Below are 14,485 nucleotides of genomic sequence, written 5' to 3'. Positions count from 1 at the left end.
AATCTATTCACTTACAGTTTGCTCACATAAACATACTCAACATCATGGAAACAACACCAATTAATTCACATAATGTATCACTTCAATTGTATCAGTACAATTATACCCATAGTGCAGATTATATAAATTGCACATATATTTACTCAACAGTCATTGACAGTTGCATCAAATAATTAATATTTGAATGAGCCATCACAGATAGAGCCTCTGTATTTTCCACTCAAAATTCTAATATAATACCTTTTAGTGGAGTGAGTCTACACATTCAGCTGACAGTCATTTTAAATGTTCACAGGTATATGCATGCCTCTGTGAGCAAGCCACCCCTTTGTTTAACATACTCTCATAACTAGAATACTTTAACCTAGAAATCTTCCTTGAAACCTGAAATGAAATAGCTGCAGGCACTTAAGACAAGGTACAGATGAAAATAAATATTAGGCTGTGGGGTTCAGTCTTCAAACCTGAAACAACCTCAAAGCAATTAAAATTTGTAGACATGATATCTGGTACTGTTTTTCATAGTCTGCCAATTTAAATCAGATTGTGGAAATGTATATCTGAATGCTTTCCCATAATAAATCATAACAAACAATTTTATAACCATGAACTTAGCACCTTAAAAAAAGTCAATTAGTATAAAATATTCTGATCCTGTCCTTTGAATTGAAAGGTAGTGTCCTTTGAACTGAAATAATGGAATTTGGACATGTTGCTGAAGAAATTCCAATACCAGATACGATGAAATATCTGATCATGCCAATTTAACTCATGGCAAATCTGAGACCAGAAAACTAAAAGGTACCCTTCATAATGGACTGTTTGTATATTATAAGTTAGGAGAAGTTGGGATGCATTAATTTGCACTTCAAAAGTAAATTGCACATATCTCTGACTTAGCAAATCCAAAAAATATTTAATAATTAAAGTTATTTTGGAAAACTGAATTCATGTGTTATCAGTTTACATGTTATAGTTAAATGCATATGCAGTCATGGGAGTCCAAAAACCCTTTTTTTTTCAATTAGTCCAGTGCCCTGATTTCCATGTGGCATCTGGTAAATCACTGTGGAAAACTAGAAGCCAGGCATCTTCTCTTTTGCTCTTCACCAACTACTGTTTAGTGACACCCTGATTCTGGACATGGAAACTCCATATGGCCACTGATAGGCCTATTCTCTATTTATGCATTTAAATGCCTTAGTAATCTAAGCTATTAGCCAGTAAAATGCTCTGTGGCAGCAGTCTACAAAAAGAACTGAAGATGTGCTAGTCCCAGTCTTCTTGATGGTCATGAATTTGGTGTGAAGCTTCCAAGTCGCCATGTGTGCAAGGGGTAATCTAGTCAGTGTGTTCCACATATGAGGCACGCATTTGTGCCTGCAAATATCCTTCTCATTCTAAGTACACACAGAGATACAGAAGAGATAGATACTAGAAAAGGCAAATATCCAGAATGGCCTGTCATAGTGAATATGGGTTTAGCAAACCACATGGACTTTTCATACTTTCCTTCTAATAACAAACTTCGGTGGTGAGTGCCAATACCTATGTAGTCAAAGTGGGGCCACTAAGAAAAGGGTATCAACATATTCAAAGTTTGTGCAGAAGTATAAAAAATGTCCAGAAAAAGAAAATCCCAAATAGAACCAAATGGGAACTCAACATGCTCAGTGGCCAAGGAATGCTAACTGTCTGTTAGGTAGTGCTATCTTGGTCTGGTTCATTTCCTATGCATTTCAAATTCCAACATATCAATTTACTTTTTTAGGAATTTATTTTTTAAAAGTTAACATTAAACATACCAGAGCAGGATACCATCAGCAAGTGACTTGAAAAGACTGTCATCTGATGGATTCATAGGAAGAAGATGTTTGCAGTCAGGGTCATCTTGAAGAGATTTATTTAACCAGTTAACAAAAGCAACCTTTTCCTCCTCTGGAAAAAAAAGAATGCAGGAAAAACAGGACATCAAAAGCAGGACATAAATTACAAAATATAATTATACAACAGGAAAGCATTCAATGGATCACTGAACTAAAGACTAGGAAGTTCTTCCTGATGGTTTTAAAACATTACAACTCTTTCTCCAGAAAATTCTGATGGTTGTTTCACCTATAGGCAGAGAAAGTTGGTGGGAATCTTTTTGCACTGAAAGATAGCCATGCTGCTCTGTGAATAAAATAACCCAAAATTCACAACTGAGTAATGTCAACCAAGGACCAACAAAATGCCACTAAAGGTAGTGTAAGCTTTCAAGTTCTCCAGAACTCTTCAAAAGAATTAGGTGGCATAAGAAGAACCCTCCCTTGTCTATCTCTGCTTATCCCCCTCCTTGGTACTTAATTTTCACTCACAGATGAGATACTAGGAGTGCAATCATATGCATCTTTAGACAGAAAAAAGTCCTATGACTCCCAGCATTCCCCAGCCAGCATGCTTAGGATACATAGATTGTTGTGCCTAAAAAGAGTAAAACAATGGAGAAAGAAAAGATTCCAGCCTCTCTCTACGTGTGACTGTGATTCTTCATTCCAGCCAAGCCTTCTATGTGAATCAGTAAGGGAGAAATCAGAATTCTCAACAGAGACAAGCAGACTGCTCTAAGCCAGTGATATTTTAAACTAGATTCCAAGAAACCTGACATTACACAGATGTTTATGCAGGGCCCCTTAAGGAAAAGATCAACAAGGGTGCCAAGTTTCCCTGAAAGACAGCTTCTGTGCCATCATTGATGTAGCGCTGAAATGCATCACAGAAGCACTGGGCACACTCATTTCTTCTGGAAAAATAAAGACAGTAAGCAAACCTTGGCAAAGCCTGCTCAGTTCAGTATGTGTTATACAACAGAATCCACTGCAATGAACAGAGATTCCAAGGTGCAGCCAGCCTGTAGCAGCTCTACTTGCATGCCTGGTCTAATCCTGTTCTGATAGGAAGAATGCAATCTGAGGTCTTGTTTTGACGCTGCCCATGCTGTTGGAAGTTGGTGACTGTAAAACAACACTGAGCAGCTGGTGGCTGCTCGAAGGAGGGCCTGTCAAGCAAGCTGAAGTTGGAGGAGCATGTCTTCAGCCCAAGAAATAAAAGGCTGCATCCTTTTGCAAACCAATGGTGGTGAGTAGGCAGGATCCACATGAGAATGGAGAAAGACAGCATGCAGACAGATTCTGAACAAGCTGTAAGAGATGATGGAGCCCAGGGCTTTTTTTGTCATAGAACGCACTGGAACGGCATTCCTGCACCTTTTTTTGACAGATTTTTCCAAGTGATTGTGAATCGCCCTGTTGGGCGTAGCAGGTCAGAGGCAAAAATCATTAACATAGTGCCTGCGGGCTGCTTGTTTGTCGGCGCTGATTCTGAGGACGCTGCTCGGTTTGGGACACTGCTCGGCTTGGGATCGGTCGTGTGGTCACGCGCTGAGTGCTTACTGCCGGCGGTGACTGTTGTGTAAAAGTGTGACCCCAAGACGTGAGTTCTGGCACTTTTTTTTTTTTTTTTACAAAAAAAGCACTGATGGAGCCTACCTGGAAACTATGGAGACAGTTCTTAAGCTCAACCACAGAAGGAACTGAAGTATAAAACTTACCTCCACTACAAGAACCTTTGTATCATTACTAGGTGGATAATGAAACTGGATCCTAGTGTTTCAGCTGCTCCAGCTTCTTTTCTTTCTCCATTTTTTATTCACTTGCAGAGTCATTACTCTACAGGAACTCAGAAGAGGCAACTATCATCTGTATATAGCAGGGGCTCAAAATTCTGCATTCTGCATAAAAGAATTGATATTGCCTTCCTTTTGGAACACCTCTGTTTGTGGGGTGTTTCACAAGACCTTGGCATAATACATAACAAATGTGTTGGGTTCCTTAGCAGATAATAGGACTGTGCATATGTTACATGGTCACATCACTGGCATTTGTTCAGGAGGAGCGGGACTGTACTCATGGGCTTTGTTCACACTGTATGTCTTCAGCAAAACCTATGACAGAGCCTGCATTTACAATCACTCTGTGATTGTGACCAAAAAAACATGCATCCCAAATCATTTATACAGAACCTATACACCAGAGAGTTTGTTGAGAGATAGGATCTTTTACCATTTATATTTAACATGCATAGAGGAAGCAGGACATACACGCACAACTCCTTTTCATCACTGTGTATGTGTTGACAATACTCCAATACAATGTTTGTACAGTCCAATTGTGTAAACTGAAAATACTACCCATATAGTTTGAAGCCTATTCTATCCTTAATGTTGTCCTTTTATGGACTCCTTTTTAAATAATAAGAGACTGTCCATCATGCACTATGTGCTGAACCCAGTTCTTTGTCTAAAATTATACTGGAGCAGAGGATATTTGTTTGAACATTTCTATGTGTATTAGACATAAAATATAGTATTTCCCTGAAAACGGCACTTTTGCATTTAATCACTGTTTTTTATCTGTACTGTTTGTTCTAGCAGTTTCTTCAGGTTTGCCAAACACAGCAGTAATAGCTCTTGACAAAATCCAGCACACCAGCTTTTAAACATCAGAGTTACAGCAATTTTCTTTTATTAAATGTAAATACTAGCTTTAGTTTTCATAGGAAACTTTTATTTAAATAAATGGTGGAGTATTTACCTGAATAAGAGTGCTGGGTCCCCTCACTGGAAATTGATGATGTTCCTCCAATTGCAGTAATTCCTTTCTTTTTGTTTATGGATTTTCGGAATGATTTGCTTACATCTTTACTTTTCAGTTCCTGAATAACCTGGAACAGAACAGAGAGATATTTCTACATATCAGACCATACACTGGAAAATGCTATGCATGACAGCAGTCCTATGAAAGCAGCCCACACTTTTCTACCCAAGTAGTCATTACAACAGTCACTAGAAGCTTTCAAGCTATATTGTGAAATAAGCAGGAAAAGAAAATCAAAGAAAGGAAGCGAGGAAGAATTTAGGGTGAAGAAAGAGAAAGCAATGACAAAATTAACTTTTTTTTGGGCAGGGATTCTAAATAAGAGAAAAATATTGATACACACAAATATAGAAAACATTTTTTAAAAAATGATCTTTCCATATTTTGTAAAAACATCTCTTAAATTTTTTTAGATGATGCAAATAAGTTCAGAAACTTTACATCATCATCATCATCATCAATAGCAAGATGCTGCATAATAGCCAATCAGCTATGCAGGCATTAAGCTTTTTTCCATTCCAGACATTACTGGATTGCTAATTATAGCCTACAACATGGTATATCCTCCCATCATCCCATTTAATGATCTTTAGCATTATTATCTTGAAAGTGATGTGACATTTTCAAACGCTGGGTCTTTTCCTAGAGTATAGCACTAGTCCAATAATAGTCTTTGACATGTACTACTCCTAAAGAGCTCTTGAATACTAAAAATAAGTTCAAGTTAGCCGCCAGTTCAAATGTTTCAAGATGGAATAAACCTAGCTACTATTACCAATCAAAAGACATTGTGCAGCTCCTCTATTTCTCCCCTCCTTAACAAATTTTAAAATATTGTTTCTCTGAGTGTGGATGGTAACAAACATGGAAGGGTTACACATTTTTAGCAGGAAAACACAAGAGGGCTACAAGTAAAAGCTAACAAGAGCTGGGCTTGTGTGATGACTGCAGTCAGTCATCAAATTCAAACCACAGTTGTGACTTGTCATGCTGTCTGAACTCAGCAGGAGAAGGCTGTGCAAAAGTTAAACAACACAGAGACCTAAAACAGGCCATGGGTTCTGCAAGCATTGTTTAACCTTTGCGTAACCCATTCCTGTTTAGTTCAAACAACATAACAAGTTGCAGTTTGTGTGTTCAAGATGTGCCAGTGCACACTGCAACACACCATGTCTTAAATAAGCCACAGTAAGTTGTTTGATAATGCAAACAGGCCCAACATCTGGACCCCACATTAAATGAAACTGACTAATTGTAAAAGCCTCACCTGACAAATCCACCTGTCAGAAAATTATTTAGATAGGTTTTACTAATGTCAGCAATTATTATTATTGTTGTTGTTGTTGTATTTCTAACCCATCCAATTACTGATTACTCCACGTCTCTGGACAGCTTAAAATACAATTATTTCCTTCTTGACAATGACGAGCAGTTTTCTTGGTGCTAGAATGTTAATACACATTTTTAAATACCACCCAGGATTCATCAGGAAATTGCTTTGTGTACAATAATTCAAAAAAGAGTAGCAGTGTGACAGAGCAACCTCCTAACCGTGTCTACTGAGCAGAAGGTTCCACTGAGTTCAACAGGGATCACTCCCAGTTAAGTGAATATAACTCTCCAGTCTTAAAGTGCAACTCTATATTTGAAAGAAATCCCATAACAGGAGGAGTATTGGACACCAGGATTGCTAGCAGAGGGCTGGGCCCAATGGACAAGCACTGGCCAAGTCCAGGCAGAAAAGCTGGTCTATGCTAGAGCCAAACTAGGTAGAGATGTGTTATGCTAAACAAAGCTACAGTTTGTAACACAATGTACTGCAAACATGCAGGTACTTCATACTTGATTTGTAACCTACTATGGCTATACCAGGCACATAGACTGAGAGATGAGCATACTTACTGACACAAATTCTTCAAAGTTGATTCTGCCATCCTTATTGTTATCTGTCACTGCTATAATTTTTTCTACAATTTCTCTGACTTTATAACCGGGTAGGGGAAGGCTTGCTTCTTTAAAAAGATCTTGAAGTTCATAATCACTGACATATCCACTGTTGTCAGCATCTGTAAAAGTGAAATATAATCTGCTTTGATACAGTTGTCATTTGTCAAAGGATGTAATAAAAAAGCCAAGGCAATTAACAAAAGAAACAAAGCTACTGAAGGTGCAGTCCTATCATTTATGCCCTGAAATAAGACACTTGTGAGCCTCCAAACCAGAGCAAGGGAACCAACAGAGGTGATCTTTGATCACCTCTACATTGTACTCTGGTTTTCAACTAGAAGAGTCGTTTCAGCCATCTAGCTGAGAAGGCTAGAGCACTGTCAGGATACCCCTTTATTCCCTCTCCTGTTCTTGGTTTGGTTTTTACTGCACAGGCTGTGAGGCAGCATAGGAGGAATGGAACATAGCTCCAGAGCTCTGAGGTCAGATTTTTGCCACCAGCCTTGGATCTGGGAATCCATACTATCCTATGGCTCACATGGGGCCATAGGAATGTTCTCTAAGATGATAAACGCAATTATTGCTACAATAATAAAAGTCACATCTAGAAGAACCTCTTCTAGTGCAAATGTAGTTATGATTACTCTTGCAAAATAGAACAGAACACTTTCATTCCATATTAGGCTAGCGAGGGATGCCAAAGGCAAAAAAAAAAGCTTTCATCAGATATGATCAAGGTAAAAGACTGAGGAAATAAATGGGGTTTCAACTACTCAATGTGGATGGCAAAATACTAACAGATAACAAAGAAAAGGCAGTGCTCAATTCCCACTTTGGCTCCATCTTCTCCCAAAATAAGAGTTATGACCTTCCTGAGGAATGGGAAGTACAAGATGAATGAACAAGATGGAAGTTCAAAATTGATAGGCAAAGGAGTTCAAATCTCTAGGGCTTCATGAACTCCATCCTAAAGTTATAAAGAAGCTGGCAAAAGAACTCTCCAAACTACTGTCTATTGTCTTGGAGAAATTATGGAGGACAGGGGAAGTGTCAGATGACTGGAGAAAGGCAAATGATGTCCCTATCTTCAAGAAAGGAAAAAAAGATCCTGGGAACTACAGACTCGTCAGTCTTACATCATTCCTTAAGAAAATTCTGGAGCACATTATAATGCAGTCAGTCTACAAACACCTTGAAAACAATGTAGTAATGATTAGAAGGCAACATGGATTCCTCTAGAACAAATCCTGTCAGAGTGCTATGATTTAATTATTTTTATTGGGTAACCTCGCTGATGGGCCATGGGAGTGCTGTGGATGTAGTGTATCTTGACTTCTGTCAAAAGCTTTTGACAAAGTGTCCCATGATATCCTGATTAGCAATAGTGGGCTAGATGGAGCAACAACCAGGTGAATCCACAGTTGGCTACAGAATCAGACTCAAAGAATGCTCATCAATGGTAACTTCTATTTACCAAATGCCAACTGAAATCAATTAGGTGCCAAGTTGTGCACTTAGGAAAAAGATGGGAAATACTTGGCTAAACAATACTGCAAGTGAGAAGGATCTTGGAATTGTTATAGATCACAAGCCGAATATGAGTCAACAATATGATGTGGTTGCAAAAAGAGCAGATACTATTTTAGGTTGCATTAATAGAAGTATCATTTCCAAATCTCATGAAATACTAGTTCCCCATTACTCTGCACTGATTAGGTACTGTGTCCAGTTCTGGGTACCAGAGCTTAAGCAAGATGCAGACAAACTGGAAAGGGTTCAGAGGAGGGCCAACAAGGATGATCAAGGGATTGGAAACAAAGTTCTGTGAGAGATTGAAAGAACTGGGAAAGAAAAAGCCTGGAGAAAAGGAGCATGAGGGAAGATATGATAGCATTCTTCAAGTACTTGAAAAGTTGTCACAAAGAGAAATGGCAGGATCCTCTTCTCAATCATCCCAGAGTGCAGGACACAGAATAACAGGTTCAAATTACAGGAAGGCAGGCTCCAACTTGCTGACTGTTAAGAACTTCCTGACTGTAAAGAGCAGTATGACAGCGGAACCAATTATCTAGGGAGGTTGTGGACTCTCCCACACTAGAGACATTCAAAATGTAACTGGACAGCCATCTGAGAGGGATGGTTTAACTTGGAGTACTGCACTGAGCAGGGGGTTGGACCCAATGACCCTCTGGCCCATTCCATGATTATCAGAAGCCACTGCAGTGCAATTCTTCTTCCAATGTTCGTACTATTTGTGCCAATCAAATATTGCTTTGTTTAAAATAACCCTAAGTTTAATATGTCACAATATGTGTAATTTGATCAGAAACTATATTAAATTGTGTTTTTAATCAATTCATTTAAGGTTTTTCCACAGATATATCCAAACAGCACCACACACTCACAAAAGGCTGGTGCTAATAGGCTCAGGGAACCACAAGGTTTACAAAAGTACAAAGCATCTTTTGCAAAAAGTCCTAAGCCAGGCAGTAAACCCCAGACAACTCAACACAATCACTACAAAATGTTGACAGCTGGCAGAATGGAAAACTGAGAGGAATACAATGAATTGGCTAGAATCCTGAACAGCAGCACTCCACATTGCAAACCTTTTTCTGTAAGCCCTACCTGTGACTCATATTTCCTTGGGCTCAGGGAACTTTGCACTTGGTTTCTTGGACTGCAATCCCTTTTACCAAATGGCAAGACTCTTTTGAAATTAAAGAAGCCTGAAAAACTGTTTGTGATCAGATACAAGAGTGTATGGTGTTCAAAGGGAAAATTATTTTTAAAATCCACCTATATTAAAATTTCTGTCTGGTTCTTGTCTCTGGAATTTTTCTTTTCATTAGTATTACCTCTTATTCTTGTAAAAATCTTATGAACTTTAGAGTCATATTCAGCATTACAAATTAGAACAGATTTTGCTAATGTATAAGGTCAAATGTATTATAGTAATATGATTACTGCATTTATATCCTGCTTTTTCACTCTCGCAAAGTATCCTAAGTGGCTTACATAGTTCTCTTCCTTTCCATTTTTATACTCACAGCAACAACTCTATGAGTTGGGTTAGGCTGAAAGTCCATAACTTACCCAAAACCACTCAATGAACTTCATGGCTATGTGAGAACTAGAATCCAGCTCTCCCTGGTCTCCAGTCTAACATTCTAACCTCCACACCAGTTCTCCCAGTAATTGTTCTAAGATCTGCTGTTATATTTTATATCTCTTTATTACTTTTGTGCCCTCATTTTACTTCCAGAATGAAAGACACTCTGACACCTGAGTTTGTGATTACTGGTATGAAAAAAATATTTTTTCTTCTAATCAATTCATAGCAAATTTGCCTTTTAATTACCCTTGAACCTGTCTAAAGATTGCCTAGTACTGTCTGGAGTTAAGTTAGCCTTTTGTGTTAATAAAGGACATTTGGGAGTTTTTGTAAAGCAATAGCCTTACTGTTGCTTTAACCCAATGCTTAGAGCTCAGCTTTCATTGATGTCTAAGTTTTCAGAGGCAATAGAAACAAAATAGAGTGTAATTGCTGTCTGGAATCCTTGTCAATATGCCAGTCAATGACTTGTGGGTAAATACTGCAAGGAACATAAAGAAGTCAGAAGGTAAACTTTTGTCAGAAAATCGAGCTTTAACACGTACAAAGGGGGAAAGTACTAACTTATTACAGCTTCAATTAAAGAAAGCACTGATTTCCCTAGTTTTCAAGTGATATGGTCTTTATAACCTTAACTGGGCAGTTCCTATTGAACAGAACACACTGAATGGAGTTATATATTAACAGTATTCTCTCACTGTCAATCAGTATCACAAAGTTCAGTTTCTTCAAAGTGCAAATGAAGACTTATGTCTGTGGGAGAACCTTAGATAAATCGATTGAAATCACAATTAGAAATAGTTTTCAATCCAATTTCAAATACTGGAACATTTTAAACTTACGGTTATTTCAAACAAAGCCATATTTGATGTTGACTTATGAAGAAAAGAAGGTGAAACAGGGACTGCAAGAATTTAGTGAACATACCTATTTTACTGAATGCTTCTTTTAGTTCTTCCAGTTCCTCACGAGAAATTGTTGTTACGTTATTTTCCATCTTTTGACACGAACACCAGGTTTTTCTTTCTGCCTAAAAATAATTAGCAGACTGTATCACAGAGTATACTTCAGAAAGTCACAAGCAGCTTGCACCATGAAGCTCTGCAGTGAAGTATGGTTGTACACACCAGGGAGGCACAACCAGATAAGTAACAACAACAGGCCCTATATATTTGTCCTGAAATATGACAGCAGAGTTTCAGGGCCAAATATATGCTCCAATGGAGACTTGCCATTCAATATGAATATTTGCTTCAGGAAGGTAATTTTTATTGGGTGCACAGTGACAAAGGGTTGACTTCTCCTTCTAAACTTTGCTTGTTCAGTGAATGGAGTGACTGTACCTATTTATGCAAGGCTTTCCTATCCTGGTCCCCTTCAGATCTGTTGGCCTGCAATTCTCATGACAGATGCAATCTCACACATTTGGAGAAAATCAGGTTGGTGAAGACCAATTTACATGTTTTAAAAATGTGCATGTTAACTGCATCCACATAGTTAATGCCATGTCTACCTCATCCTTTAACTAAACAAATGTATTGGTAAGGAAGGCCTTGGGAATTTGTGGGAGCCATATTGAAAGAGAAGACCAAACAGGTCAATTTCAGGGATGCTTTTTGTATACAGCATTGTCAAAGGGGAAAGATATATTTGAAGGTGAAGAGTATGGACCACTGACTAATCCATTCGAAGTGCAAATTTCCATTTTGAGACTGGATCTATCTAAAATTCTTGCCACATAGTCATGACACCTGGTCACACTCAGCACAACTTTGTTCTTTATGAACCAATTGATGCCTCTGAACAATATTATTCCTTTCCTTTGTGCAAACATCATAAATAATACAAAGAACAGTAACATTAAGCATCTGGGTTGATGAATTTCAGGTGGAAGCATAAGGCCTTTCTATTTGCTCAAACTTTCAGTGTCTGTTTTTATGCTGCTATTCCTTGCCTTTACTCCTTTATTGCCTGTTGCTTTTACTGTTTTATTAAAGATCATTAGCTGCCCTGAGTGATGTCTTTGAAGAAAAGGGAGAGCACAAATCAAATGAATTATTATTACTCTCACAAAGTCAATCAGGCACAGTATTCATAAAAGAGAAAAAAGCAAACAGAAGAGGATTTCTGAATATCTCATCTTCTACACTTCATGCACCAACAAAAGTCCATGCAACAATGCCTTTAAGACATCTAGTGGTGTTGGCAATATTTGCCTGCACACACAAAATACAGAACAAAAACTTGATTTTTTTCTTGCTCTAATTCACAAAACAGTCCAGCAAATATGCCAGCTCTTTTGATACTTCGCTTCTGATTAATGTACTTTGATAACTTTTTATAGTTCTTTTATAAGGCATGCTTATTTATTTCTCTAGTTCTTGTTTTAAAGACCAGTGCAGTGCTATTATTGTCAAAAGGTCATAATCTATACCTATGCAACTCAAAACAAGAAAAGAATTAATTAGATTTGTGTCCTGATCTTTGGACTATATTTAACTTCTATTAAGGGCTGTAACCTCAACATGTTCATAAGAATGTCCCATTTTAATTAATTGGATGAGGTTTGTGCAATGATTGCCCATCAGTCAAGGACAGAAATTACATCAGTTGGCAAACTGCAGACTTTTTAAACTAGCTTTATGTTTCTAATTGTTATTAACATGTGGCCTTTGCCATATAGTGCAAGATGAGCAAAAGTAGCAGCAATAATTAGCTTCTTGATAAACTTTCTCATAGATGGAAAAATATTAAAACAGTACTTTGAACACTAACGCAAAAGCAAAAACATGCACATCTGGATGGTAAGCATATATAAAAAGTGAAACTAACATGGTAGCTCAAGTACCAATACCAAAGCCGCTTTATCATATACAGGGTTTTCTACTATTTACAGCAAGAACTGTCAACATGTAGCCTTCCAGATGTTTTGCCCTACAACTCCCATCAGCTCCAGGTAGCAAAAGCAGTAGTGAGGGATGACTGGAGTTTTAAGCCAAACAGCTGGCCCTGTTTGACTCCCAGGGTTTGTGCAACAGTAGCAAACTCACGCCAGGGCAGGCCTGTTCAGTGTTTTAATTGATTATTAAGAACTACTTCTTAATTGTCACACCTGCTTCTCTTTAATTAGACCAGAGAGATATGCAACTTTAGATTCAGCACCTTAAAACAAGACACTTTGAAAGCCTAAAACAATTATATACCATGTCAAGGTGGACACATTTTGGTTTCTTTTAGGCTGACTTCAGGAAAAGGCCCTTTTAAAAGAAAGTGTGCATGTCTGAACATGCTTGCTCAGACACATTTCTTATTAAAAGAAAGAGTAGTAACAGGAAAAACTGTGGGAAGAAACCCAAAATGATGTGGCTAGTGGCACTTTAAAGACTATCAGATTTATCCTGGCACAAGGTTCATGAACTAGAGTCTGATGAAATAAACTTCCTCATTGTCTTTACTGCTACAAACGAACAGTGTTATTCCACTGTAAGTTGCTGCCATGGTACAAACAGGAGACAAAGATAAATGCATAAATTTGCTTAGGTTTAATTTGTCAGCAGAGTTAATAATTTACTGTTATAGTCTTTTGCCCAAGATGTATCATAAACACAAATGCTTTGGATCCAAAATCCAAATCCACGTGGCCTCTAGGTCCCCTTCTCAAGGTTGTGGGCAGCTCTGAAAGCCTCATGTAGTGTCAGGGAGAATCCATCATAAAAAGGCAACAGTCACGCTACAAAAATTACATGGGTGCAGCAATGTGACAGACTGCTTCTCTCTGTTGATCTCTAGGTGGAAGGAGAAGGCTGCTGCTGAAACGGCATTTTCCCTCCAATATACATTCAGCTATTATCTGTCCTAGGTCCATTTCAGGAGAACCAGTATAGGGCAATATAAATTGTAGTTACTCCAACTTGTATCCCAGGAACTCAAGATATTATTGTATCCCTCCTCTGCCCATTTTATCCTCCCAACAGTCTTGAGAGCTAGATGTTCTGGAGTGTAACTCTCCTCAGGACCAGCTAGCATGGATAGTGGTAAGGAATGCTGGGAGTTGTTGTCCAAAACACCAAATTGGGAGAAGCTGCTTTGTATCATGCCAACATGTGGCATGGAGGATCCCAGGTCTACAGAGCAATCTTGGCTTGCTGGACCAATTTAGCCAGAGGCAGACAGATGATAATTAAGAGTAATAATTAGTTATTTTAAAACAGTTTCTTATAGGTATCTTTGGCACATAACAGCCAAGACAGAAATCAAATACTGTATTTTTCGCTCTATAAGACGCGCCTGACCATAAGACGCACCTAGTTTTTAGAGGAGGAAAACAAGAAAAAAATATTCTGAATCAAATGGGCACATAATCACAGGCACATTCCCCATCACTTCCCCATGGGCTGCACATCTGGCAGACTTACTGCACACACATATTCGCTCTATAAGACGCACAGACATTTCCCCTTACTTTTGAGGGGGGGGGAGTGCGTCGTATAGAGCAAAAAATACGGTATATTTGAAAGAGAAATTCTAGAAGTTAAAATTAACTGTCCACGGTGAAAGTGCCTTGCTATTTAAAAGGATGAAAGAAAATCAATAAAAGATTCATACCTTTTGTACTAAGCAATATCCTTGGTATAGATAATAATTTTAGCATACTCTACTGGTTGAGACATTTCAAAACCAAACAGAAGAACTATGAACTGGATCCAAAGTAACTCTACAAAAGCTTCTT

At 38.1% G+C, this 14,485-nt stretch overlaps 2 protein-coding genes across 5 annotated transcripts in view; one reads left to right on the top strand and one right to left on the bottom strand.

The window, feature by feature from the left end:
* The window catches only part of PLS1 (plastin 1), a 55,032-nt gene that overhangs the window by 23,780 nt on the left and 16,767 nt on the right, over positions 1–14,485 (bottom strand). The window contains exons 2-5 of the mRNA XM_044432794.1: positions 10,684–10,786; positions 6,597–6,760; positions 4,632–4,761; positions 1,806–1,938 (exon numbers count right to left, since the gene is read on the bottom strand). Of these exons, the coding sequence (XP_044288729.1) occupies positions 1,806–1,938; positions 4,632–4,761; positions 6,597–6,760; positions 10,684–10,753 (497 nt within the window). The 5' untranslated portion in view covers positions 10,754–10,786. The remainder of the gene's footprint in view (positions 1–1,805; positions 1,939–4,631; positions 4,762–6,596; positions 6,761–10,683; positions 10,787–14,485) is intronic.
* PCOLCE2 (procollagen C-endopeptidase enhancer 2) overlaps positions 1–14,485 on the top strand; it is a 102,073-nt gene that overhangs the window by 78,656 nt on the left and 8,932 nt on the right. For 3 of the 4 annotated variants that reach the window (XR_006414980.1, XR_006414977.1, XR_006414979.1), the window contains one exon: positions 11,082–11,195. The gene's annotated coding sequence lies outside the window, so the exon portion shown is untranslated. The remainder of the gene's footprint in view (positions 1–11,081; positions 11,196–14,485) is intronic. The other variant, XR_006414978.1, reaches the window with a different exon arrangement.

This window comes from Varanus komodoensis, unplaced genomic scaffold (assembly GCF_004798865.1).
Source record: "Varanus komodoensis strain SLA01 unplaced genomic scaffold, ASM479886v1 scaffold25, whole genome shotgun sequence".
Classification (NCBI taxonomy): Eukaryota; Metazoa; Chordata; class Lepidosauria; order Squamata; family Varanidae; genus Varanus; species Varanus komodoensis.
The sequence above is the reverse complement of the archived record's forward strand: the minus strand, read 5'-3'. Positions and strand labels throughout refer to the sequence as shown.